General features: G+C 44.1%; 1 protein-coding gene across 10 annotated transcripts in view; it reads left to right on the forward strand.

The window, feature by feature from the left end:
- Window positions 1-23,825, forward strand: part of mtmr4 (myotubularin related protein 4) — a 58,566-nt gene that overhangs the window by 21,592 nt on the left and 13,149 nt on the right. For 8 of the 10 annotated variants that reach the window (XM_066696104.1, XM_066696107.1, XM_066696105.1 and 5 more), the window contains 4 exons: window positions 10,955-11,044; window positions 18,849-18,965; window positions 21,196-21,228; window positions 23,023-23,105. In XM_066696104.1, the coding sequence (XP_066552201.1) occupies window positions 10,955-11,044; window positions 18,849-18,965; window positions 21,196-21,228; window positions 23,023-23,105 (323 nt within the window). The remainder of the gene's footprint in view (window positions 1-10,954; window positions 11,045-18,848; window positions 18,966-21,195; window positions 21,229-23,022; window positions 23,106-23,825) is intronic. The other 2 variants (XM_066696101.1, XM_066696108.1) reach the window with 1 other exon arrangement.

Raw genomic sequence — 23,825 nt, forward strand, 5'->3', positions numbered from 1 at the left:
CTAGGCATGCCTCTCCATTAGAAGGATCTTGAGTTATTTTTAGTTTCATGGTGTCCCAAAGCCCGGTAGCTCTTAATCTCTGAGAGCAGGGGGGAGAATAAGTTGCTTTGCCTGGCTGAAATACCTGAGAGCATTCCTAGCATCCGTCTGCAGAGCGACTGAACGGAGTGGGAGGGAGCACGCACAGTGCTGTAAAAGACTGTACTTCATGCATGATGGAGCCAGGCTTAGACTTGCTCACGCCCTGTGTTTTGAAATATTTAGCTCTAGCTGTCTCTCTGAAATTTTTAGACCATACAAAAAAAAAACAACAGTGGATGATTCATAGCCCAGTCCTCCTACAATTCACGCTGGTTCGGAGAAAGCTGTGGCTCCACACTCTGCTGCAGCCCCTAAACCATCATCATGTCTCCCCCTGTCCTCGGACTGAAAACAACATCTTGGCTGGTTTGCTGAGAGTGAACCTGTGTGTGTTCCGCCACGGTACCACTTTACCAAAACCCTTGCCATGCGTACTTTACTACTCTGCAAGGTTTCCACAGATAGGCATAGCACCTCCTCAGTGGTGTGTAAAATGTCTGTTGACCCTCCCTACATCCCTCCTCTGAATTTCCTAGTGGCACCTTCAGAAGTAGGTGCATCAAGGCCAACTCAACAACACTACCAAAGTTACAATGAATACATGCGGTCTTTCACTTTATTTTAACAGACTTTTTTTGTTTTATGATTATTATTCTCTCGCTAAGAAGTCATAACGAGAGGCCACTCGCGGTTTATTTTAGTTTTGTGGTTTCGGTGGGGCATTCAGTTCTCATGCGAGTTGTTGGCTTGGGTGTGGAAACCAGTGCCTGCTGCTGTTTTAACTCCAGGTGAAGCATTTTAAACCACATGGTCCCATTCCCATGGGCTTTTGCATGTCTCCTTGAGTCAAGCAGTACTGTGGTTACAGGCCCTGTAATTTCAAAGCGAGATGGCCCATAGCTGCTTTAAAAAATATATTGAAGTCGTCCAACTGCTGTGGAATAGCTAGACTGCAGCCGAAATGGCCTGTTTGCGTTTGCCTCCTGTGTGCCGGAGCTGTAAATCTGTCTTAATACTGGCTCACCGCGGCACCATTAACTGCCTTAATAGTTTCGCCTGTGAAGTGCCGTTTTGGAGTTCAAAACCCACAGAACCGTACTGACCCGTTAATCCAGGCTATTCTAGTCTGCGGCAGGGCTGTGCTCATCTTAAATTAACATGGCTCCCCCCCCCAAATGATGGCACCGATTGTTACCTTGAAGCTTTTCTAACAAAGCATTTCCATGGCAACCCGACTCACCGCCTTGGTGGGGCTGTCTGTCTGGCTAGCCTGAAAACATGCATTTATTATCAACCTTGATCCTCAGCCCCTGAGCACAACGATCTGCTCTGAGAGAAACATATTTTAAATTCTTCTGTATATGTTTAAAAAGTATATTTATGTAACCGCTCCTGCAATGTATTTTATAATCCCTTATAGTGAATGCCAGGAATTGACATTGTGATTTAGGAAGGATTAACAGCCATGGTTTTAATGAATTAAAGAGGTCTGCTTGGTTCACTTCATGTGGTATAAATAACGGTGAGAAATGGAAACCTTGACTCTTGCTCTGGGGCGGGGAGGAGAGGGGATGCGTTGTTTTTCTGCACCAAATCTCTACATTTGCATGGCCAGGAGATGTCTAGCGTTTGACAGCAGCCCATCGTTCGGGAGTTCAGCGCTGGGCTGTTGCTCCTGAGCTCTTGGAGGAACGCGTGCTGTTGTGAGGAGCTTCTCAATGCGGCCGGGGCCTGGGGACTGACAGGAGGGGGAGGGGATGTTAGTGTAGCAGAGTGACTAAGCACAATACGGGCAGCCGGACCTGAGCTGTCACCATGGCTACTCTCCAGCCCCGGTGATGGGATGGAGGGCAGAGATGGCTTTTTGAGTTTTGAGAAGAGCGATGTGTAGAAAAAGAGAAAGGCATGGGCTAAAACCTATACACGCAGTGAGCACGTGTGCGACTGGGAGCTCCGGAAGCTCCTATCGTGTCTGCTCTGTGTCATCATGCCAATTAACACCGGCGTCTCGGGAAGTGAATCCGTGTCTGCATCGTGTGGCAAATTGTCGACTCACCGGTGCCGAGTTGTAACGTATTGTGTGATTATACCCCTCTCTTGGTCTAAAAAGAAACTGGGACAACAGTTTGTAATCTTTTTTCTTTCTCTAATTGAAATGGCACACATACTTTTATTACATTTATTTCCATCAAGTGAACCTTAATCACTTCAGTATTTAGCACGCTGTCTTATTTGTTAATTGATTTTGTGCAAGCAGTTGTGCTCTTGGGTGAGAAGGCTTCTTCATAACAAAGCTATCATTTAATAAAGACGAGTAAACAACCTTTGTTAGACCTACAAATGAATACAGAAATCTGTATTCAGAGAGTTCAATGGCTTTTGCTTTGTTCAGTAGAATGATAATTGTGTCTGCATGGCAAATTTGGGCAAGGTCTTCTCCTACAGGCTTTGGGAGAAGTGAGAATTTATTTTATTGTTTGCCTACAACTGCCACTGAACCCTCTCTACCCTCTATTTATTTAGTTATTGTTAAGTGGGGGATGGGGGGGATGAATCATGCAGGGTAGAAATGAATTCAGATCCTGTTTCCAGTGGCCCATGCACTTAAATCTTCTCTGGAGTCTTTTGTGAGGCAATTGCATTTGATTTATGGCTGTATTTGCGCCCCTGCCTTGTTTGTGTGGTCAAGGCCGCTGCAGAATATCAAGTGGGCTGCCGAGGAGCTCCCCCGAGCGAGGGAGGCTGGGAAATGGAGAACGTTCCTTGTGGGTCAAGGCTGGTGGCAGGGAGCATCCTGACTGACGGGCACCATCACCCGCCATGTCTTTTAAACTTGATGTTGAGTCCGAGGGCACCGGTGTGGGTTTGTTTGAACCCTTCACTGATTAAAAGGCCATAAATTATGTTCTCAAACCCAAGATGGATTTGTAGTTTCAGATCGCTGCTCCCTCGCTCCCTGAAGCAGATGGAAATGGCATCACTAGCACGCCTGATGGGTTTTAACGTTGTAATGAGCTCATTTAAGACAAAAAAAAAATAAAAAAATGGAGAAGTACACTTAATAATTTTCTTTTATTTAAAGCACCCACATTCTGTCATGGTAGAAGTGGTTAAGACTAGGACCTTCACAAAGTATTAATACTGAATAACCATAGTGTGTTCCTTGTCTCTCATTCGCACTGATGCTGTAGTTCCCATTGCTTGGCACCCGTTGATCTCTGTATTAAATGCAAGAACTTGCAGTTCTCTGGTGGTTTGATCTCAGCCTTGGTTCATCCAGATACTTGTGCAACAGGGACAACAGAAGCACATGGGTTTACGGTCGGAAAATCGAAAATAAATGGCATGGCTCGAGCGCATGGTCTTCATGGACAGGCCATGGTTTTCATCTCTCCAGTGCTGGTGTGAGGGTTGTAGGATTGTTGAGCTGAGCTGAGCTGAGCTGCTGGGGGTGCTTCATAGTCCTGTACAGCAATCATCTCTGGGACTACTCTTCTTCGTTCCACGTTTTGGTTTTCAACAAGGCTGTACCTGCTCCAGGCAGAGACTGGGACCGGGCAGCACCCAAGAAGAACTCAACAGTGCAGTTGGTGTGTTGTGTGCAAGAATAGTGCCGTGATTTTATGGTGTCGTTTTTTGTTTTGTTTTTTGTCCCCAATCTGTATTTTAAGTAAAAAATAAATAAATAAATAAATGAAACCAAACTGAACTGAAGGTTAGGGAACTGGAAGTCTGAATCTATTCCCAGGGCTGCAGTTCAGCGGAAAGTAATTTTTTCAAGAAAGATCATGAAGTGGGAAGGAGAGAATACGTCTGTGTAGCAGGAAACTAAGGCCTGTTCGTGTCAAGGGTTTCCTGAATGCATGCTATGTGGTGAGGTGCAATGGTCGTGAAATTCTGAGCCACGTGGTGTCTGTCTTCCTGAAAGAGCTGCTCTTTGAGCTCTGACGAACCTTTCGCCACCTATCGAGTATCTCTCCTTCGTCCTACGCTGGCGGGCCGTAAGGCACTGAAATGTCAATAATCCACAGGAGTCATCCGAGTGGAAGTGCTAAGCTGCTTGACCTTTTACCTACAGTAGTGCTGTTTATCTCTGTGCGGTTCCTCACATACTTGGATTAGGTTTTTGTAGAGACTGGGCTAAGAAAACAAAAACAAACGTTTATCCAAAGGTTCAGTCTCCGCATCGACATGTGAATTAAACTCCGAGGAATTAGATCAGGCAGAGTTAACGGTACACTCGTATAAATGGACACGTTGTCTCTCCTAGGGCAGGAGAAGCCTAGACAAGCGCTCTGTGGGGGAAAGTCCCGGTAGTGCCCAGGTGCAAATAATCCAGAGGCAGAAAAAGAGAAAATAAATCTTTTAAATAGGACAGTTCTTTGGGGAACTAAAAGACTCCGAGAACTGGCTGAAAGTGCCTGGGAGTAACAGAATTTCTTAGGGGAGCAGAAGTGAGGTTTTCATAGCCCTCAAGACCTGTTCTTCCAGCAGACGCATCTTTCCTTTGTGGGGGTTTCACAGCCGCTGGCGGGACACCTCTGTAGACGCTGCTGTCAGAGAGTCGGGGGGAGGGCAGTGAGGCCTGGCCAAATAAGAGAAGGGACTATGGGAAGAAAGCAACTCCAATGCAGCTGTCTCCTCCGGGAACTGGAATCACGCCTTGCGGTGGCAGCTTCCTTATTTACACTCTGTCAGGTCTTCCCGTTTTATTTCTGGACGCACGTCTCCCTCCTTGCTAATCCAGCCGAGAGCCAGGGTTCTCCCTCTCCTTCATACAAAATCGAACCTTTCCCCCGTCTCGGTACAAATATGTAATTGGCCCTTACTGAGCAGCTGCTGCAAGTGTTTTATATTTTAAACGGCAGCCCTGGCATATGCTCCCTTTACTGTGTGTCTGGGGGGTCCACAGTGTTTCCTTTCAATATTAAATCAATTCAAAACCCGTGGGGCGTGTTAATGAAATAGTGGCAATTGTGCGTCTTGTATATTTGATGGAGAAAATCTACTTTATCTTAATTGAAAACCCAAACCAAAGACTTTATTCAATCATTTGTCCTGATGCAGAAATAAGGAAATTGGAGGACTTTTGACAATGGGCGGTCAATTTATTTTTTTACTCCATCCCCATTCAGTCATCGTTCATTCAATCACTCCCAAGAAACTCTCGATTTGATGAGTCTCGTTGGGCAGTCCACGCCTGCCTGCTGCCTCCCGTCACAAGATGTCAGTCACAGTGGGGCCAAATCGATGCAGCCCCCATCCCCCGCCAACACGCTAAACTCCCCGCAGAGAGAGCAGTCCTCTGTCACTGCCGATTATACCACAGCAAGAGCTAACTCTTTCTCGACAGTCTAACGGAAGCCTGCAATTACAAAATGCACCCCTCCTTTGGCACAGCTTGCTGTCCAGTTGTCCATTTTCTAGTCTTCTGGGTCATGCTCCACTTGCTCCACTGAAATGAACAGATGGGCAGGTGAGCATTTTTATCTTGTTAGTACCCATCCTCCATCTCTGGCTGGTCCCTCTAATAAGTCCCATGTTTTAATTGGGTGGGTGTCTCTAAAATCAGATATCAGATTGCTGATTTTTTCATGAGAGCTATAAGCATAAGCATGTCTTCAGCTGTTTAAGATTGTACATTTTAGGTGCCTGGCAATTTAGGAGACCTTAAAGCAAAAATAAATAAAAATATATAAAGTACTCCGATTCCCACCTTTTCCCTTCAAAAGGTACTGAATGTGTTTCACCAAGGTAGAGCATTTCTGCAGACTGATGTTTCTATACAGTCCTCACAAGCTCCCCCTCAGTTTTCACCAGGGCTTTAATTACAATTTATTGCATTAATTTAGTAGGTAGACTGGCTCTAATGTACCGTCAAATTCTATTAACCTCAGCCGGTGTCTACCATTGAAAACAACACGGCATGCGAGAGTGGGGGACACGGCTCTCCTGAGCAGCTCTGTCAATTTCCAGAACTGAGGGTTGGATATCAAACGGAACTAACCAATAAGTGGAGACAGCCCTACTGTTCAGGTTTTTCTCTGTTTTAATGCAAATTCATCAGAATCTCACAATGAGAGTTTGAAGGAGCTTTCCTCTACTGCTGCCGCTGCTGTCAAAGAACATTCTGGTACCGTTCTGTGTGGCTGAAACTCATACCACGGGCAGGAGTAGATAAAGCAGCTCTGATAGGGAAAAGAAACATTAAAAAAAGCTTGGAGCTGCTAGTGTTTGGAAGGTTAGCGCAGTAAAAATAGATCTGGCAAAAGATCGAAGTATATCCTGCTAATGGTGTGTAAAGGCTTGACAGAAGCAGTCCTCTTTCTGCTAGCTTGTTGGTGATTGTTGCACTGTTTAATTGTGGTATATAATGCTCTTCAGGGTGACTGCACCTCTACAGCAGAGCTCCAGTATCTCTTGCACTGAATCGATTGACATCACCAGCCTCTTTCCTCATCAAGGCAGGCTTTTCCTAGTGTATGGCGTGGAAGACCTCATACAGTTTGTTTATGAGCGATGCACCAGACCCTGTGAGGTGGCAGGCACTTAATCCACAGACTCCACTAGTCTGTCATATCTGTAGCTCTGAGTTGTGGCCAGATTGAATGACCAGGAGTGGGGACATTGCTCCTGAAAAATGCTGTGGCTTCAGAAAAGCATTCTGGGAAGCAAGCATGAGAATCGTGCAGAAGAGTGCTGGAAACCATTCACAACATCCGGTGAAATATAAATGTAGAACGTGTTTTGAAGGACACTGCAGCCTTAAACATCTGACATCCAACCTCGTGGCATTTTTATTGACCCAGTCAAAGGGCCTCACAGGGATTTGCATACTTTCTCAGGAAAAGTACCACACTAGAACTGGTGAACGGTTTACTTAAACATGCTTCTAGCTTTTCACCAAAGTCAGTCAATCTTCCGGCTACTTAGTAAGATAGTTAAATATGTTCCTCATTGTTTCCCCTTGATTAACAGTGCACTCTCAGGATCTCGAACAGAGACTATGACAAGTGACAACCAGGCTACTGACACTGTTGGCTGCTGATTGGCCGTCTCTTGTATTCCAGTGCAAGACACAAGACTGTTTGGGTTGCCAAAGTTCACACCTGCGGGCAGACCTCTTCACGTGCAGCTCCAACACTTTTTCTGTGTCATTGCGGTGCCGCCTGAATGTTTCCTGTGCAGGTGATTGAAACTGCCACTGCTTGAGAGAGAGAGGGATAGCACTCTGTGGGTGCTGAAGTTTCTTGTAGACTTTCTCAGCCTCCAAGAGAATATATGCTGTTTTCTGCGTCTATTGCTTTGGAGTCTTAAAGTCTCTGTTCATTCAGGGCCCCTGTAACAGCTGCTTTGGTGCCTTTGACATTGATGGATGTAAAAAAGCAACACCCTGCTGTTCTTCTGAAGGGGAGGGAGGCGGTATAAATGTACCAGCTGAGGGGCAGAGGCAGTCTGGGGTCTAGGGTGTCTGTATATAGTGCCTGCAGGGGACAGCTAGAAGAGTGAATAATCGGAAACCTACTGATCTACAACCCCCTCTTAAAAAAAAAAAAAAAGAAAAAAAAAATCTTGTGATTTGCAATGATCCACTGTTGCTTAATCAGACTATTTGCTGTCTCGCCATAAACAGTGGAAGTGTCTTTAATTACCTAAACAGTGAACCCAGGCACCAAAATTACTTCTCAATAAAAAACATGCATGCTAACATGTGCATCACTCGGTGTTGGGTATTTATTTATTTGGGCGACTGTGAGTTACTGAAACTTCATTGGCAGAGCCGGACCACATGGTTTTAAAGACTGGAGTATCTCTGACCACAAACTGCACTGGAATACTAGGAAGTGATCTGTAAACTTACATAATCTAATAGGAATTGTTGGGGTTTATTTGTTTTGTTTTGTTTGCGTTTAATCTTTTAAATGTTATTGAAATTACTAAGCAACCACATGATTACAGAGCCCAGGGGACCTTGGTTAATCTGGACCACATTGTCATGAGCTAAAGAGCCGGTCACTACAAGCTGATCTGTAAGGCAATTTTTCCATCGCCTACAACTTTGGACCATCTGGTTTCTTTTCAGTTTTGGTTTACCTTTTGGCTAATTAGCTGTTGTAGCAACAATAGAAAGCTCGTTACATAGCAACATCAACTCTAATTTCGCCTTGCTGCACTTCTGTGACTCACGACTGCTGTTTTACGACTCTGTTTAGCCCAGTTCCTCAGCCGCCCAATTATTGGGCCTAATCGGTGTGAAAGTCGCAATGTGCAACATCTGGTGTTGTGTGTTCGGGGATGGTGGGGTATTGTTATTGTGTTCTTGTTTAGACTGCGCTCTCCTCGCCTCCCTGCTCTCTGTCTGGGAGGAGGCGTGAGGCAGCAGGTGCCAGGGCTAATTTGAATTCCCATGCACAAACAGGCTGGATTAAACGAATAATGAAATTTCAGTGAGTCTAGAATGGGGTAGGAATGCTATAAATACACTGCGCGTCTGACAAGCGCACGCACTAGTACTGACACGAGAGAGATGGATATATATTTATATATTTTTGACATTTCATGTCAGCATAGTGTTTATTTGATAATCCTAAATAAATAAGCTATAAATAACAATTTCAATCAAAGCTGCTCTTATTTAAATAATGTAGAAACGTATTCAGAGCTTACCAGGACACTGTACATTTGTATACATATGTGTGTATGTATGTATGTCTGTGTATATATGTGTGTGTGTGTGTGTGTGTATATATATATATATATATATAACATTATGACAACAAACACAATACCTTATACTTCTATACATATTGCTACAAGAGGAGAGAGAGAGCTCAAAACATGTACTGTTCTCTCTCTCTCTCTTCTTTAATTCTTCCCAAAAGCTGTGCTGTATACTGGCTGACTGATGCCACGTCCACAGCACAGCTGGCAGATGCTCCAGCCAGCCTGCATGCTCTGGAAAATGTGAGGCTGGTGCTCCTCATATAGCTCCCCGCTCTATAGCCTTTGCTCTTTAGTAGCTGTCAAAAGATTTACTGTAAGCGCCTCTCTCGGCCCTCAGTCTCTCCCCTCAGAAACGGCAGATCCCGTTTCAGACCACCTGCTAACTGGATTAAAAGCGCACTTGATTTGCCAGCGGTTCTGCAGCTCTCCGGACACCACTAGGATTACAGGGAGATGTTTCGGTGTGGCACATACCACCAGGGTGCTTACTGTAAACACGCAGACACGTGGAGCGCGCAGTTAAAGGGGCAGGGCAGATTTCGGCGTCAGGAGAGAGTCTTAATGCCGAATCGTGACTTTTTAAAAGTGAACTAAATTAAAAGCATTGGGTCAGGGTGGGAAAATAACCATACCCATACTCTGGCTTTGAGCCCATAACTGGAGCCCCCCACGTTGGCACTCCAGACTGTAGACTAGACCGTCACAGCCAGCCATTGCCTGGGGAAATGTCTTGTGGTGATCTACTCCTGTTCTGGCCCTGGAATCCACCTTCCTACAGTGTCTGAAATGTTTTGTCTTGATAATTCAGTCTGGCTTACTTCTGTTCCCGTGCCACCGTGTACTTCAAAAACTTTATCCTTTGCCAAGCCGAGATTTTAACAACACCCTATGAAAACCCTATCCATATCACTTTAAACGTGACATCCTAATACCTGGGTGGCCTGCAGAGATGCACACAAGCCTGCTGTGCTTTGTATATTTCACTGTCTACAGCCCGCCTGTCTCTAAGTACCCTAAGTAGTCTTGTGGAAGTTCTCCAAGTGACAAAGAGTGAAATCTCTTAAGATCTTGACCTTGTGTCCCGTTACTTCAGTAAAAGCCGCTGTGCAACAGAAACCCAGTTCTCCATGGCGCTGTCCTTATAAGCAGCCTAAAAGTAGGCCCTTGTCTAACACCATTGGGCGTTGTGAGAAGTTTAGGTTTATGTAACAACACCGTATGTCAGCTTTCGTTTTTAACTCTCATTTGGATGTTATTTATTTATTTTAGTCTTTTCAGACGTCTTCTCGATGATCCTCTTATTTATTTTTTGTGAAACACGGTGCAGCAAAAGGTGTCTCTTGTGGATACGAACTCATGTGACAATTGTCTTATTGATCTGACCGCCATTCTATTTGTGCTTAGTCATCTCCGTGAGACTCACTCCCTGCACGTTTGTTTTCCCATGGAGTGGTGGCTTTGGCTGGCGCTCAGCTGTTTTTCCAGCCGAGATGATGAAAGGACCCGGGTCAACGTTTAATGACGGCAGTGACTCTCTCGGTAAAAGTAGATCTGGTCTCGGTGTACTTCTAGCCATTCCTAGATCATTTATAAACCATAATAAGAAGGTCATTGAAGATCATCCACTTTGAATTTCTCTTTTCAGGTTGGCTAGTTTTCCTAGGCAGCTCTCCAGATTTCTTTGTTGTTGTTTATTTAATTTAATTCATTTGTATTCTTCTAAATCTGAGACGGGCCTGCAAGGTGTCCCTTCACCTGCTTTTTGGGGATTGCATTCATGTTGCACAAGACACCAGGGGTCAATGTTTAACCTGCTTGTTGTGCTTTTTATCATGTCACCTTTTAGGTCCAGGTTGCTTGCTTGAGCGGTTTGTTCAGATCGTCTTATTATGAAAGTCTTTAGGAATAGGTGACGAATGGAGAATATTCTGGGTGAATATTTAATTAAAGTGTATCTGGGGGATATAAATAGTTTATTTCCGGCAGGGTGTGTTTTTCTGTCCACCAAATAAACAAACCGAGAAGTGTTCAGGTGTGGCTGCTTGTGTATGTGTAACGATGCCTTTTTGCAGTCTCCCTGCGATACAGTGTGTGTGTACAGATGTGGTTTCTTGGGGATCTGACTGTGTTTTTCCTCCCTGTCTGGCAGGGTGAGGAGGGACCCCCCAGCCTGGAGTATATTCAGGCCAAGGACCTGTTCCCCCACAAGGAGCTGGTGAAGGAAGAGGAGAGTCTACAGGTGAGTGAGGAGACCACCTGTCTGAACGAACCACATACGCCACTGTGTCCCTCTTACACTGAGAGACCAATCATCTCACAACCCTTCTAAAGCAGGTGGTGAGTTTCATTGCTCTCGTTTAATGAGAGAAATTAAGATATTTCACAATATCCAGGGGACTGACACCAAGTCCTATAGAATGAGATTAAGCGATCGCACACGTCTAAGCAAACACAAGAAGACATGTTTAGCCCTGCATATGTTTCTTAAGAGGGTCCGATTGTGCAAGTCTTACTGCAGAATAGCTGTAGAGGAGGAAGCGATAACATATCATGCATTTCAGTCATTCTTTAAGTATGTTGGTGGGTTTTTTGTTTTCTTCCGCGGAATATTTCAAAGCTGCCTTAATATGGGTGTGATACAGTACACAGGTAAGTATAGGAAACGTCGCGTTCCTGGAGCATGGGTCTGGCGTCAGGGCCGGGGGGCCGTAAAATCCAGGCCAATTCTCTGCCACTGCAGACGCTGGTAAAAGCCAGATAATGAGATCAGTGGCTCAGATGTTAAGTGAGGGAGAGCGTCAGAGAGGAAAGCGAATATAATTTTTGGCTATTAGTCCTGTGCAAATTGTCATATTGGGAAACGTTGACCCTCACCATCGTCGGCTGGCAAATCATTTCTGAATCATCATCTTCAAATGATTTAATCTGAAGGACACACTCGTTACCTTTAAAATCGGTGACATCAAAACCTGCGTGTGTCCGGTCCCAGGATCCACGCGCTGGGAGTTAGAGCTGGTTAAATGGAATTGAACCACAGATATTAAAAGGGGGAGAAGGGAATAGAGTCATACTTCGTTCATGTTTTGTAAGGGACTTAGAGCTGTAAGAAAATCTTACAGGACAGTCTCCACCATTAGTGTCTGTTTCCTTTTAGTTTTACCTCGGACAGTTGTGTGATCGGCTTTATATACACCCAGACACTGGAATGTTTTGCATGGCCATGGCTTAGCGTGCAAGAGAAATACGCCAATAAAAACCTTTCAAAATGCAAGTTAATGGTACGCACGTGTTTGTCTGAAAATCAAATCTGGCAACTGAAGAAAAGAGGAACTTTCAGGAACCAATGCAGGCTCTAAAGCTGCACCTGATTTCAGTCTGCTTCGCTTCAGAGTCGGCGGTATTTTTGCCTTTTGTGCAGCACATGCCAGTGTGCAATAGTAAGATAAGATTCACTGAAACTGGAGGTTTGACACTGAAAAGGCAGAATGCAGAGGAGTGATAAAAACCTCGGTTTGTGGAGGGAGATGGGTTGGCGCAGTGTGGTTTGGCAGGATGTGTGAACATGCCACCTACAATATAGCTTTGAAGGGAAATAAAATCCTGATCGGTTATGATTGGAGTTTTCTTTGTCACAAAGATCTCAGGAAGAAGAAGACACGTTCTGGAAAGTTACCCTTTTTGCACAGGGAAGATACCAGTGACCCCCACCAGCCTTCTCTTGTAGGGACGCAACAGATGACATCAAAGAAAATGTGATGGGAAAGATGGACTAATAAATTAAATGGGAAATAAGAAAACTCAGTCATGGCTTCCCATTCTGGAACAAGATTCCTCCCCAGAAGCTCTCTGAGGCCCCGGGCTTTTTCTCCGGAGAGCCGAGCAGGGCCCCTCTTTCCCGAGAGTCGGCTACAACATGGTCCCTCCGTCCCCCGACAGCGGCAGGATCACTAAACCGCAGAAAATGACACGGCACCATTACTCACTAATGAAGATGGCTCTATCAGCGCTAAACACGAGCGGAGCGGCCATAATTATGTATTTGTTTATTTATTTATTGGCAACAGCTGTTGTGGTTTTAGTTATTTCTTTCCTAATGTTCACATCAAAGTGATTATTTTGTCCAACTTAATCTTCTAGAATATTTTACTGAATCATCAATTAAGTGGATTCAAGAAGGCACCAAGATCATTTGCATACCCTAATGAATCATTTTATATAAATTCTACTGGGCGGAGGATTAGCGAAATTAGTGAATAGTTTGCAGCCCATATGTCTCGTATCAAATTTACCTGGGATAAACATATTCAAGTAGGATTAATTAAAATGTAGTTCATGAGGGAGAAAAACACAATTGTACATTTGCTAAGGGATCCCATACGTTTTATTTTAATTGTTTGTTCTCGTTTTAATTGTTTTTCTAATCAAATTACATGCTTCTTTGGCAGTCTGAACGTTCAGAGGAAGTTCTGTCATGGTGATAATGGAGAATTCATTTTACTGGGGTGTCAAACTGTGACAAATCCACCAAGTTAGGAGTAGTAGAAATGTATTTATTGGGATTTCCATACATGTTAAAATCCAGACCTCCTTCTATGACAGTGTAGAGTTCCTGGTAAACTCCTAATCCATTGTTTATACCATAAATCTTTAAACTATGTAACCTGCATATTTCCTGAAACATACGGTGGAAAAAAGCATTGAATACTTAACTGCACAGTATTATTTAGGTCCCACCTGCCTTCCTTGCTCTCCTCTCAACCGTGAAGCTGCTTTGATGCTCTTATCACGGATCCAAGGACGTTCTTCTGGGATGGGGGGCCATGAAACATTTATGCAGCTCTTGACTGCATTTCAAGATGGATACAGATGGATGCCATGAGTGGAGTGGACAGGAAACAAAGAGACGGGGCCTGGCCATGCTTCCCTCTATCTGCAGAGCACCTAGCTGTTCTTAATAATTCAATGGAGATGCCAGTGACTAAATTTGGCCCCTAGCCCCATTTGAAATTGCCATAGGTTTTATGTGATGTCTGTAGATCCCAGAATCCCTTAGAGGTTCCTCGAGCAGCCTCAGGCTTGCAAACCAAGGTCTAGGCACCAATTAAACTCACAAGCCATGAAAACCTGGCCTTCATCACCAGAAAGTTGATGGCAGTCCCCTAGGCCAGCTGCAGCTTCATGCGAAAATGAATCTTCGCACTAAAAAACAAAAATAATTTAATCTCATCCCCCCCACAGCATACATCTGCTTCATAACAGGGTGAAAATCCCCCCAGGCCTGGTCTGCAGTCCAGCCATCATATTAATTCACCTTCTCCGAGTTTGGAAACAGGTTTAGCATATATATAGATTTTGTTTTGTTTCTTTGTTTTCATGAAATCTGACCTTTACCGGAGCCCTGATTAGATCTTCTCGGATTCCTGTGAATTGTGCTGCTTTCCCTTTGTCCCTGATCTATAAGCGGCTGAACAGATTGTAGTTTTGATTGGCTGTGACCGTGCAGAAAGTCAGTCAATCTAACTGGAGTGCATTTTCTGTGTAAAACATTTGTGTGGTGGGAGGCTGTTTCATCCCAGGCTTACAGCTGAGTGCCTCAAGGGTTCACGGTTGGAGTGGAAACCTTGGAGAAGTGCTTTAAAGCTTCACACACTACCTGACAATCTCCTTCGTGTCCTGTGATTCTCTCATCTCACTCACGATTAATTAATTGGCTCTATTCCACCTGTTTTCATTTCCTTTTGCTTTTGCATTCTCCTATGGCAGTTTGACTTGCCTCTGACAGCTAAGACGCATCTGTCAGTGGAGGCAACACTCAGGTCCAACATGCTTTCTTAAAGTATCTTCTGTTTTAGCGGAGGGAGCGATTTTTACCAGTTCTCATATTAACAGAATGCAACTATATATATAGTGAGAGCACATGTCTTGGGGAAAAAACATGTTAACAAGGTGTCCAACGGCCCTATGTTTGTATTCCAAACACCCACACTTGATAAGATTTGAAAACCCGCACACCTGGATTATATAATGTCATGAAACAAACCATGTTTATTGATAGACGAGTATGATGTGTTTTTCTGATTTCTTTCACACAGCTTCTCTCTTTTAAAATCTAAATCCACATTTATACGTTTCCAGAGCACTTTGGTCAAAAGCATTATTATTAGTATTTTTTTTCTGTCAGTCTAGTCATAGTGTGCACATCCCCCTCTCCCTCTTTCTTCTCTTCCCTCCCTCCTGCTCTGTAGATGACAGCTCAGCCAGCCGGGCCGTGTTTGTAGTCCGCTTGATTATTCAGTCACGAGTCTCGTCAAAAAACATTAGTCACTCCTTTATCTCAGCGGCCTAAAGCTGCAGAGAGAGAAACATGATAAAATATCTTCTGCCACAATTATAGCTAGAAGCACTGTTGTGAGTAAAGCAGCCTCTGAATCCTCGCTGCTGTGTGGCGAGACATTGACGGCAGGAATCGAGAGGCGAGGAACCTTGTGTAGTCTGTACCTGGGCTCGTTGCAGCCTCTCTTGGTGAATGGTGACCTTGGTGGTTTCTTCTCCATGCTGGCCTTCTCAAATCAGCCTTGGCTTAAAAAGTCCAACCCTTTCAGTTCCCTTCCCACTCTGACCTTTGCAAAGGGATCTCTCTGGCAGAACATGTCCGTAAGGGTTTCCCATGTTCCAGCTTTCTGAAAACGTGGAATAGGTGTGACTCTACTGGCTTTTTTGCAGTTTAATTTTTCCATAAAACCTTTGTTGTGTACATCCACCATAAGTAAATAGTTATGATTTAAACACCCTCTGTTTATTTCTATACATGTCATTAGAATGACAATTTTGGGCAAGTTTTCCCATTTCAAAACTCAATCGTCCTGCTACCCTCTTTATTCTCGCAGCACGTATTGTTTTCAGCATTCCTCCCATTAAACAGCGGTGCACAAGGCATGAAATTACACATGCTGCAGACTCACTGTGGTCGGTAGTAAAATGTAATTGCGTTCCCTTTCTTCTTTGCCAAGTAACCACAACATCACACGCCCCCGACACTGGAGGGGGTGACAGTTTCTGCAGTGACTGTTCCCTCTCATACAGAAACGGGCCCACCAAGCGTCACGCATCTGTGGGAAACCAAAAAAGAAACTCATCCCACACGTTGACGTATGTCTGTATAGAGAGTGCGGTGGCATGTTTTGACTCAGAGGTGCTTCATTTACACATCTGCCGATAGAATTTGCAATATGTCTTAAGAAAAGAAATGGCACGACATCTACTAGCAAGATGAAGCATGCGTGTTAGGGGCGTGTCCGTCTCTTTTGTTGGGGGGGACTGAGGTGAAGGAAGTCTGGTGACCGCACAGAGGAGCGAGGAGTGTGCCCTTGGTATGTTTTATTTCTTAATTTAATTTCTTGGTGTACTGTTTGTGTGTCTCCCTGGAGCTCTGCCACCAGGCCCTTCTGAAAGATGAGCAGCACTCTGAATTAGAAATTGAACAGCGTTGTTGGCATCCTAAAGGCTGCCTGGAATGGGGAACAAGAGGTACTAAAAATTGAGCCAGTGGTCATCTCTGACGTGATTCATTGCTTGCATTAAGCGGTTTATTGATGAAATGTTTCGCTTTTGGAAATTGGAAGAGGGCTGGGATGGGGAGAAAATACTGAGTATCAGCAAGGACATCGAGGCCTCGGTACGTTTGAGTGGAGGTGTGCATTGTAGTGTTGAGGATCTGGACTGCTGCAGTGAACGGATATTATCTTTTATTTATTGTTGTTTTTAACTAGGAACAAAGTCGTTTTTTTGGGCCTTTTCTCAACCCATGTGTTGACCCAATCATCTTTTTCTGAAAAATTAGAAGTCCTGAAGTGAACTCTACAGTCTAGGAGTTTTTTTTTAAAGGTATTACTTCAATTCTTGTCTGTGTGCCAGTCATTCTGAACAAAGAAAGTGTTTTTTGGGTAGGTGTCTGTGAGGCAACAATCAGAAACAATGCAGGAGATGTATTAAGTGCAATAGGATGCACGCCTCCTGTCGTATGCTTCAACAACAGGTTTACTGTATGGCTACTGAGATAAAATTAGGCTGTTTGGAGACTCGAAACAAGATTTTTAACTTCTGCTGGTGCTGTGTGTATAAGCCTCATTTCCGAGAGATACAAGTGCTATCACCTCATGTGTATCTTTGAAACATTCTTGGGATTCTGTAACGTTCAAAAAGGAGTTTGCTCAGAGATAAAGAATTGATAAATGTCTGAGAAACATGTCAACTACCACGTCATTTAGAAATACCAGTAGTTCTGGTCAGGGTCCTGGTACTGAGATAGCAACTCAACTTCCTGGAAGCCTGACCTGGGAAAATCTCAGAAGCTCAGATGGGTGTAGGTGGACCAATAGGTATTACAGATATCTGCATTACTCTGGAATCCAGATTTCAGTTTTGTGCCAGTGTATGCCAGTGACTGTACACTATATTGTACAAGATGCTGTCTTCCATTTGAGAATTTAAATGCTGTTAAAAATATATACTCTGTATATATTAAGAAACCACTGCAAAATTATCAATTTCTCTGGTTTTACTATTTATAAGTATGTGTTTGGGTAAAATGAACATTTCAGGTCTGGAGATTGGGCTGGCCATGACAGGATCTTGATCTGGTGGTCCTCCATCCACACCTTGATTGACCTGGCTGTGTGGCATGGAGCATTGTCCTGCTGCAAAAAACAATCCTCAGAGTTGGGGAACATTGTCAGAGCAGAAGGAAGCAAGTTTTCTTCCAGGAAAACCTTGTACGTGGCTTGATTTGATGCGTCCTTCACAATGACAAATCTGCCCGATTCCAGCCTTGCGGAAGCACCCCCAGATCCTCAAATCAAATTTCACAGTGGGTGCGAGACACTGTGGCTTGTAGGCCTCTCCATTAGACCACCAGCTGTTAGTCAAAGCTGAAAACTGGACTCTTCAGAGAAGATGACCTTACTCCAGTCCTCTACGGTCCAATCATTATGTTCTTTTGCAAACCTCAGCCTGACTCTTCTTTGCTTCTCATTGACGAAGGGCTTTTTTCTAGCTTTGCACGACTTCAGCCCTGCCCCTAGGAGCCTGTTTTATACCGTCCTCGACGTGCACATCACCCCAGCTGCCGTTTGCCATTCTTTTTGTTGGTCACTTGATGTCATCCTATGGTTATTGAGAGACATTGAAATGAGTTGGTGGTCATCCCGGTCAGTGGAGAGTCGTTTTTGCCCTCTGCCGGTCTGTAGCTTTGTTGTCCCCAATGTCTGCTGCTTGACATTTGTTCTTATGAACCACCGTCTTTGAAATATTAAGGATGGAAGCAACCCGACGCTCACTGTATCCCTCTGCCAGTAAAGCCAGAACCCTTCTTTTCCTCACTTTCCTTTTCAACTCTTTTTGGCTTGGTCAAGTTATTTTTTGATTCCAGTTACTTTTGAGGTACTACTAGCACTGTTTTTGCCATCCAGCTGGTCCTATTGCAAGAGGATAGTGATGACCATAGCAGTGTTTTTTATACTTTTCCTCGTTACATATAATTTGGTTCAGGTGATCACCTAATCAATACCTCATTCAGTAGAACGAGCTGTGCATGTGCTGGAATTCAACAGACACTGGAATGGAATGGATGCTGATTTAAGAAAAATGTGCAGTGGTCTCAATTTTTTCCAGAGCTGTATATGAGATCATTAATTGGGTTTTAAAGATAACAAGAGTCTTTGAGGCCTTGAAGTTTATTAAGCATAACCATTAACAACTCTCTTCTTTTTATTTTTGGGTTTCATTAATTTGTTCGTCTATTTATGTTTTTCCCTTCTTTTTTTTAACAAAAAACTTATCACATGTGAAATTCTAACCTGTCTTGGACAAAACTACTTCAGGTAAATAAACATGCAAACTCTGGGGGTTGAATTGCTGCATTTGAATCCGTGGCTCAAAGGAGACACGGGCTGTAAATCCAAATTCCTGTCGCCCCCAGTGAGTTCTGTAAGCTTAACCTTTGAATTCATGTCTTCCCGTTTGTTCTGTCTTCCATCGTACTCCAGGTGCCATTCCCAGTTCTTCAGGGGGAAGGGGTGGAATATCTCGGCCGGGCGGACGATGCCATCATCGCCATATCTAATTACAGACTGCACATTAAATTCAAGGACTCCGTCATCAATGTAAGTACGCACACAGCCTCCCATCCACCCGCCGCCAATCAGCTCACCCATATCTCCATCAACTGTGCAGCTGCAAACATGGATCTGTGTTGATTTATTCTTCCATGTGCGTGATGTGGAACACCTTTTTATCAAATGAATACATATGTTTTTAAATCTCCCAGTAGAGCACCCATTTATGACCTTAGACAATGTATGTGTAAATCGAGTCCAGTACGACCTGATAACAAATCTATTCTGACTGGTGGAAGTTCTTCACAGGCACCACCCAATTACAGTTTATTCTTGCGAGTTTGTTTTCCTAATTTCCTTCATTTCTATTTTTATTGTTGTTGCTGCTGCTGTTGTTCTTGTCTCTCCCTCCCCAAACTTGGCACAGTTGTGTAGCTGCAGAGTACAAAGCCTTTGATCTAACAGGCGGCCCTTTAATAGGATTTGGGAGTACAAGAGTATAGTGAGTGTCAGAGTCTGCTTCACACTGTTTTTTTATTTTTTGTCAATCAGCAGTGTGGTAAAGGGCACCTGTTTGGGTTGTTTGTGTTTCCTGGGCTGTAAAATTATTCACTTAGCATAGCCTTGTGGTACATGGTGGAGGGGGTAGACGGGACACTGCACTGATTTGTGGATTAACGGACCGAGCTGTGGCCAGTTCAATTCGGTTTTCAAGATTTCAGAAATGAGGGCATCTGTTTATGTATTTAAACACTGCTTCGGACATCGCCACTGCTTTTCAAGGGGTGGTTCGCAGTATAATCTAGTAGGGGATGTTAAATCTTGGACATTCTTTGAGGGTGGGCGGGGGGGCATTGCTGCCAGGCCAGAGAGAGGCTAAAGGAGTGACGTGCTTTCCTTTACTCTGTATGATTGCTCACCCTGCGTCTCATCCATGGCGTGCTATTGACTTGGGTCATGCAATCGTTCAGCTAATGTGACTGCGTCCTCCAGTGACGCAATGTCTTTGGATCTCAAAGCCTGGATGTTTAACCTTAGTCTGTTTATTTAAAACCACAATCCATGCATACTATTTAGGGTTAAGACTTAATAAATGGATTTACCTGTATTACGAATGTGTGTGTTTTGAGAAACCATTCATGATAAATAAATACATTTGCATATTTGAAAATTTGGATTAATTCAGGATAAAGGTGAATGTTGAAATAGCCATAATTCTTTAAGTAATTTAGCTAACATTTGCTCCTAAATAAAGCTTAGTGATGAGTTTAGGATTACACTTTGGTCCAGGATACAGTTTGGGTCAGAGCCCCCAGTAAACTAATCTTCTGTTAAGGTTAGGGTTGCTTTTCTACTGATCTGAATCGGGTCTAGATTTATGGGCCTAGCTTGAAATCTTGGTGCTGGCTAGGGTTGGGGTTCAAACTGCTGTAGATAACCTACTGATGTAGTTCAATGGTATGCAGTTTTGAGAGAGAATTAAAATGTCCAATTAGAGATCACTATGCAAATCCTCATCATTGCTTCTCAAGTTTTGATTTTGACTCTCAGAATTTCTGTGCAAACTCATCCAACACGTTACACGCTTTCATCGTAAATTCTCACCCCTGACCTTCCATTCCTTGCAGTGAGTATGACTGTCTTTAGTGTTGATTTTAGAGGATTTTCCTTTTTCGTGGTTGTGTTGCATGCATTCCTTGCCGCTGACATCTTCACCGTCAAACTGTGTATTTTGCTCAGAGCTGTACTTGATACAGTGCATGGAAAAAGAGCCGAGTTCTCTAGCAGGCGGAAATGCTTGCCACCGATGAATATACGCTGTAAGTACAGGAGGAGAGCGTTGAGTTGGTCGGGAGAAATAGGAGAGACCAGGTCACCCAGTGTGGTGTACCTGGGCCAGCCTACTTCACGCTTGTTGATCACAAGACACTTAGACAGAAATGCCTTTCACCACCTTGGAAGGAGATGGCCATGCCGGTGGATCGCTACAGTAATGCGTGGTCCATCACAGGAGATTTCCCCCCTTCGCTCGCAAGCGAAAGTTCACAATTGCCGGCTGCATATTGTCCATCCTATTTATATACTGTTGAGTTGTTTTTTTCCTGCAACATTGTAGCATTTATTCCTTAACCGCTTCATTTCAGCCTAACCCACTTTTAAGCATTTTTTTTCCCCCTCCATTTTGTCTTATTTTGGTTTTTTTTATTGAATAGTTTCTCAGTTTGTTTCCCTTTTTCACTGTGCCTTTCTCTCTGTTTTCCCCGACGTTGTGTTGTAGACCCTTCAGCAGGGGGTGGACAATGAGATTTCAGTGAGTACTCGGCACCTCCCCTTCCACTCTGCAACCTGAAGCACTTCTCTCGAGAGCGTTCTCTGGTTAAAACACAAGGCCTTTTGTTCGTGAAAGGTCCAGGATGAACCAGTTAATTGGAGCGAGATGGTCTGAGGAGCCGATTTGACCAGTTTTGTTTAAAAGTGGACCCTTGGAACCGGCCCTGTACATGTTTCTATGTAGGAAATGTATAAATATCCCCCCCTACACAATCACCTAAGGAACCTTGTTTCTTTTGTAGAACTTCCTCATTATTTACTTCCAGGTTTAAGAGAAATCCCCCACCACTGGCTAATGGTAAATTGCAGAAGTGTCATTCAATGTTTTCTGTCTTCATTTTTCTTTGGTCTTTGGGTTCAATCAGATCTTTGTAAAGTCGCAAACTGATTTTTCCACCCTCCCCTCACCCCTTCCAGTTATTAAAGTCCACTTAGTTCCAACATTGCATTGGATTTAATCTGCTTGCGTTTACATCTCACCTCTGATGTCCCGTCCTCCCGTCCACCACACAGTGGCCCAGTCTGACCAGCTCTGATATGATGGTCAATGTACAGAAACTAGAGTCTTTCTCTCACGTTAGTTGTGTCGGTGTAGCACGCCCTCCTCTGAGCTCTGTAGGCCCCTCTGGTAGCGTCCCCTCAGGCCTCGACTGCTATCGTTACCCAACTGGCTTCATCCTGAACTTGTGCCTCTCCGAGTGCGTGTGCTAACCAGGGCATGCCGAGCGAGTCACTGCTGTAGTACTCTGGCAGACTAATCCACGCCTCTCTTTGCTGAGGTTTGGCTCATAGCTGTGTGCCATTTCTTTGCTTTCAATCCTTCCCTTACCTGCCTTCCCTCTTTTCTTTGCCTTTACAACCAAAGAGCTGCTTTCACCAGTTACTACCTGCTTATTACTGCTCAACCCAAAGATGAATGGGTCTGACCTTAGGAGCCAGAAGTGACCTGTACCATAAATGTGTATTATTATAATTAAGTGATGAATGGTAAACGGAGCATCTCTCAGTGTCCTCTTATTTGGATCTCTGTGTTTATTCAGCTCGACAGCTTTGATGGCTGGCCCCGAGTTTAATGCACACGCCCCGTTTCATCACTCCGCACGGCTCATTAGCTGCCCAATGGGACTGTCCTCATGTGCACCAGCTCAGGGTCGCGGTTCTGTCCTAGTCTTGGTTAAAACCGTTTACTGACGAGCGCAGTGAGATTTTTATTCTATTTATTGTGTATAGTTATTTTTAGGACCAGTGACGTGTACAGTAAAAAAGAATATGTGAGGTGCATGGGCCCTTGACCTGAGTTAAACCGTTTGTGATGAAATTGCTCTGCATGGAGACACCTGTATTGACATTAGACCTGTCTGCATGTGCTGCCCGAAACAGCAGCAAACTTAAAATAAATACATTAAATTAATCCTCTGGGTGATGTAGTAGGTCATTACTAACCACCTGAAGATGGGGTGGAAGAGAATTAACGAGAAACGCAATCGCCGTGTCCATTTGTATAATATTTTGATTAATAGATTTATTTTTGACAGTTTGGTTCCTTTGGACACCGTGTTAGCTGTTGAGTTTAGATCTTTACCCTGGTGCAGCCCCTTCAACCTCCCTATCTCTGTCCCATCAGCCTCTCTGAATCCCGTCACTAGTGTAGGCTGGTTAGAGCTCCTTCACCACCGAGTCAGGGTGTCCTGCTTGACGCGCAACTCTCCAGAGCACCAGGATGACTCGTCTCTCCTTCTGTCACCTTCCTCTCCCTCACCCCCCTCCCACATAGGTCCCTCTCAGGCTGATCGAGAGCGTAGAGAGCCGGGACATGTTCCAGCTACACATCATCTGCAAGGACTCCAAGGTGGTCAGGTACGGAAACGTCTTGGAGCTACTTGTGCGCGTAAAGGGGAGGGAGCTTTAGCGGCAAAAACGACGCTCAGAGACATGGGCCGTTTGTCATTGTCACCCCAAGAATAGTCTCTCTGGCCGTGCGTGGGGAGAGGGAAGGAGAGAGTTTATTTCCAGTGTTGTATCTGTGGCGCCCATTTCTTTTCACACTGGTTAGGCCACCCTTAAAGATTGTCTGATTCTGGTGGTTTAAACCTTTTTAAGAAGAAGGAGAAAAATCACACCAGTGATCCTACACAGTTTTAGGTTTTCTTCAGATGAAACAAGTGTTTTGACAGATACCCTCTTTCCAGGGGACATTTCTCTGAGTGTCGGCTAGCTCTGTGTGGGTTTTTTGTGTGCTGTATCTTATAGGGGAGCAGTATCATAAGGAATCAATTTATTCTGGTCAAAAAACCTTCTACAATTCACTGTGCTTGTCATCTCCTGAGGGAGTGCACTGTACCTTCAATTAACTGCAAACCACTGCAGATTGTATCAGTTAAAACTAAAATAAAAAAATTAATATGGTGAGGCACGTATAAAGGAAGCAGACTACTGTGAAATATTTTTTGATCATAGTCAAATAGTTCTCATTGCTGTCGTTCAGGTAGTTTGATATTCGATCAGATCATAGGCGAACGCAGATAGGAACAGATGCCGCCTGCAGCTCCAGTAACGCTCTCTATTTTGCCCTGGCAG

The sequence above is a fragment of the Amia ocellicauda genome, chromosome 22, assembly GCF_036373705.1.
Source record: "Amia ocellicauda isolate fAmiCal2 chromosome 22, fAmiCal2.hap1, whole genome shotgun sequence".
Classification (NCBI taxonomy): domain Eukaryota; kingdom Metazoa; phylum Chordata; class Actinopteri; order Amiiformes; family Amiidae; genus Amia; species Amia ocellicauda.